At 40.4% G+C, this 3,236-nt stretch overlaps 1 protein-coding gene across 1 annotated transcript; it reads right to left on the bottom strand.

The window, feature by feature from the left end:
* Nucleotides 1–1,091: 1,091 nt before the first annotated feature.
* Nucleotides 1,092–2,219, bottom strand: LOC148548760 (uncharacterized). Its single transcript, XM_088495659.1, has 2 exons — nt 1,961–2,219; nt 1,092–1,888 (listed from the first exon to the last, which is right to left on the bottom strand). The coding sequence occupies exons 1-2, from the start codon at nt 2,217–2,219 to the stop codon at nt 1,092–1,094; spliced, it is 1,056 nt and encodes a 351-aa protein (XP_088351785.1).
* Nucleotides 2,220–3,236: the final 1,017 nt, after the last annotated feature.

Raw genomic sequence — 3,236 nt, 5'->3', positions numbered from 1 at the left:
ATCAAATGCATAGACAATGGCTAGTAGCTCTTTCTCAGTGGTGGTATAATTTTTCTATGCTTCATTCAACACCTTGCTAACATAATATATAACATGATGCAATTTGTCTTTCTTTTGCCCCAATACAACACCAATTGCAAAGTCACTTGCATCACACATAAGTTCAAAAGGTAGTCCTAATCAGGAGGTGTGATGATTAGTGTTGTGCTGAGTTTTCTCTTTAAAGTTTCAAAGGCATGCTTGCAATTGTCATCAAAGATGAAAGGACTATCAATCATTAGCAAATTGCTCAATGGTTTTGCTATTTTTGAAAAATCTTTGATGAATCTCCTGTAAAAACCAGTATGTCCAAGAAAACTCATTACTGCTTTCACATTAACAGGTATAGGAAGCTTTTCAATGATTTCTATTTTAGCTTTATCAACTTCTATACCTTTGCTTGAAACCTTATACCCAAGAACTATCCCTTCAGGAACTATGAAATGGCATATCTCCAAATTCAATACCAGGTTAGTTTCTTGGTATCTTTTCAAAACAAGAGTTAAATGTTGCAAGAAAGTGTTGAATGAATTGCCAAAGACCGAAAAATCATCCATGAAGACTTCTAAAAATTTTTCCACCATGTCAGAGAATATAGAAAGCATACACCTTTGAAAAGTTGCAGGGGCATTGCACAGACCAAAGGGCATCCTTCTGTAAGCAAAAACTCCAAATGGACAGGTGAAGGAAGTCTTTTCTTGATCCTTGCGATCCACCACTATTTGATTGTACCCAGAGTACCCATCCAAGAAGCAATAATAGGCATGGCCAGCCAATCTTTCCAGCATCTGGTCAATGAATGGGAGAGGAAAGTAATCTTTCCTTGTAGCATCATTCAATCTTCTATAATCTATGCACATCCTCCACCCAGTCACTATCCTGGTGGGGATCAACTCATTCTTCTCATTGGTGATGCCTGTCATTCCTCCCTTCTTTGGTACAACTTGAACCAGACTCACCCATGAGCTGTCAGAAATTGGAAAGATTATCCCAGCATTCCATAGCTTTATGACTTCTTTTTGAACCACATCCTTCATGGCTGGGTTGAGTCTTCATTGGGGTTGAACTACAGGCCTTGAATCTTCCTCCAATATAATTTTGTACATACAGATGGTAGGGCTTATGCCCTTGATATCATCAATGGTCCACCCCAAGGCTGTCTTGTGAGCTTTCAACACTTCGATGAGCTTTGTTTCTTCTTCTATGTTCAGGGAGGAATTTATGATTACTGGTAAAGCATCTGTTTTCCCAAGGAATACATACTTGAGATGAGGGGGGAGAGGCTTTAATTCTTGTTTTGGCACCTCCTCTGTCTTGTCTTGTTCCACCTCTTTCTCAATGGAAATTTCAGCTACTTGTTCTTCCATTATCTCTTGATCTCCTTCCCCTTCTTCTTTTTGTTGCTCGTGATAATTGGCTTCCAACATTTCTTCCACCAAACCTTCTATCATATCTACTCTCATGTAGTTCTCTTGCTCAGGGGGATGTTGCATTGATTTGAGAACATTGATGACCATTTGCTCATTGTGCACCCTGAAGGTAATTTCTCCCTTTTCTACATCAATAATAGCTCTTGTTGTGGCTAGAAATGGTCTTCCCAGGATAATTGAGTTGTTTTCTTCCTCTTCTGTGTCCAAAATCACAATGTCTGCAGGGAAGATAAACTCTCCAACCTTCACCAATAGATTTTCCACAACTCCATTGGGTGTCTTGATTGATCTATCGGCCATCACCAGTGACATCCTGGTAGGTTTGCTTTTTACTATGGAAAGCTTTCTCATCATTGAGAGGGGCATCAAGTTAATACTAGCACCTAGATCGCAGAGAGCTTTTTCCAATGTCATCTTGCCTATTGTGCATGAAACCACGAAGCTCCCTGGATCTTTAAGCTTTGGTGGAATACCCCTTTGGATCACAGCACTGCATTCTTCAGTGAGCATAATGGGCTCCTTCTCATGCCAGCTTCTCTTTTTGTTAATGAGTTCCTTCAAGAACTTTGCATACAGAGGCATATGCTCTAATGCCTCAGCAAGTGGGATATTAATCTCCAGCTTCTTGAAGACCTCAAAGAACTTAGGGAATTGTTGATCCTTGAGTTCTTTTTGTAGCCTTTGAGGATATGGCAGAGGAGGTGTGTAAGCCTTCACAACCTTCCTCTGGTCTTGAGATGGTTCCTCCATTACTTGCTTCCCTTTTCTTGACTCTTGTGGCTGCTCATCTTTTTCTTTAAACTTCTATTTGTCCTTCTTGTTAAGTATAGCCTCTTCCTTGTTGCTGGCCTCATCATTCACAGTTGGCTTCTTGTCATTCTCCATAGGCTTCTTATTGGCTTCTTTGTCATTCACCAAGATTCTTCCACTTCTTAATTGAATAGCTTTGCATTCTTCTTTCAGATTTGGAATGGTATCACTTGGGAGTGAGCTTGTTGGCTTTTCAATCACTGCTTGGTTAGACAGTTGCCCAATCTGCCTTTCTAAGTTTTTTATTGAGGCTTCATGATTCTTGCTTGTCATTTCCTGATGTTTCATCATCTTTTCTATTAGTATCTCCAGGTTTGAGATTCTTTGAGTATCTTATGGTATTTGTGGCTGGTTGTGGGGTGTTGAAGGAGGATGATAGGTGTTTTGGTTAGTGGCTGGGTTATTGGGTGGATAATAGCTGGAATTTGGGTAGTTATTTCGGGGTTTTCTGTATGGATTGTGGTTAGTGTTTTGCTTGTTACTGTGGTTTGTGTAGGTTGTGTTTTTTGAGTTGTTTTGGGTTGAATTTTCTGCCAGGGCTGCTGGTTTTGATTGTGGTTATCTCCCCATCTTAGGTTTGGATGATTCTTCCAAGAGGGGTTGCATGTGTCTCCATAGAATCCATTCTGGCTGGATCCTTGGTTGTGCATGTAGTTCACTTGTTCCTGCTGCTGATATTCACCATTTTCCTCATTTTATCCCCACCCAGTTGGTGGTTGATTGGTGACATTCACTGATGCAACTTATAAGCTATCAATCCTCTTGGCCATCTGCTCAAATTGTTGCTGGATTTGCTGCTGCATCACCTTGTTTTGAGCTAGAATAGTGTCCACTCCTTCCAACTCTAGTACTCCCTTTCTTTAAGCTGGTTGGCGTTGCCTTTGATGAGAAAAGAAGTATTGATTGTTTGCCACCATATCTATGAGGTTTTGGGCTTCCTCTGTTGTCTTCATTAGC

The sequence above is a fragment of the Arachis ipaensis genome, chromosome B8 (genome assembly GCF_059453495.1).
Source record: "Arachis ipaensis isolate K30076 ecotype BB chromosome B8, ASM5945349v1, whole genome shotgun sequence".
NCBI lineage: Eukaryota > Viridiplantae > Streptophyta > Magnoliopsida > Fabales > Fabaceae > Arachis > Arachis ipaensis.
This window is presented reverse-complemented; position numbering and strand designations above follow the sequence as displayed.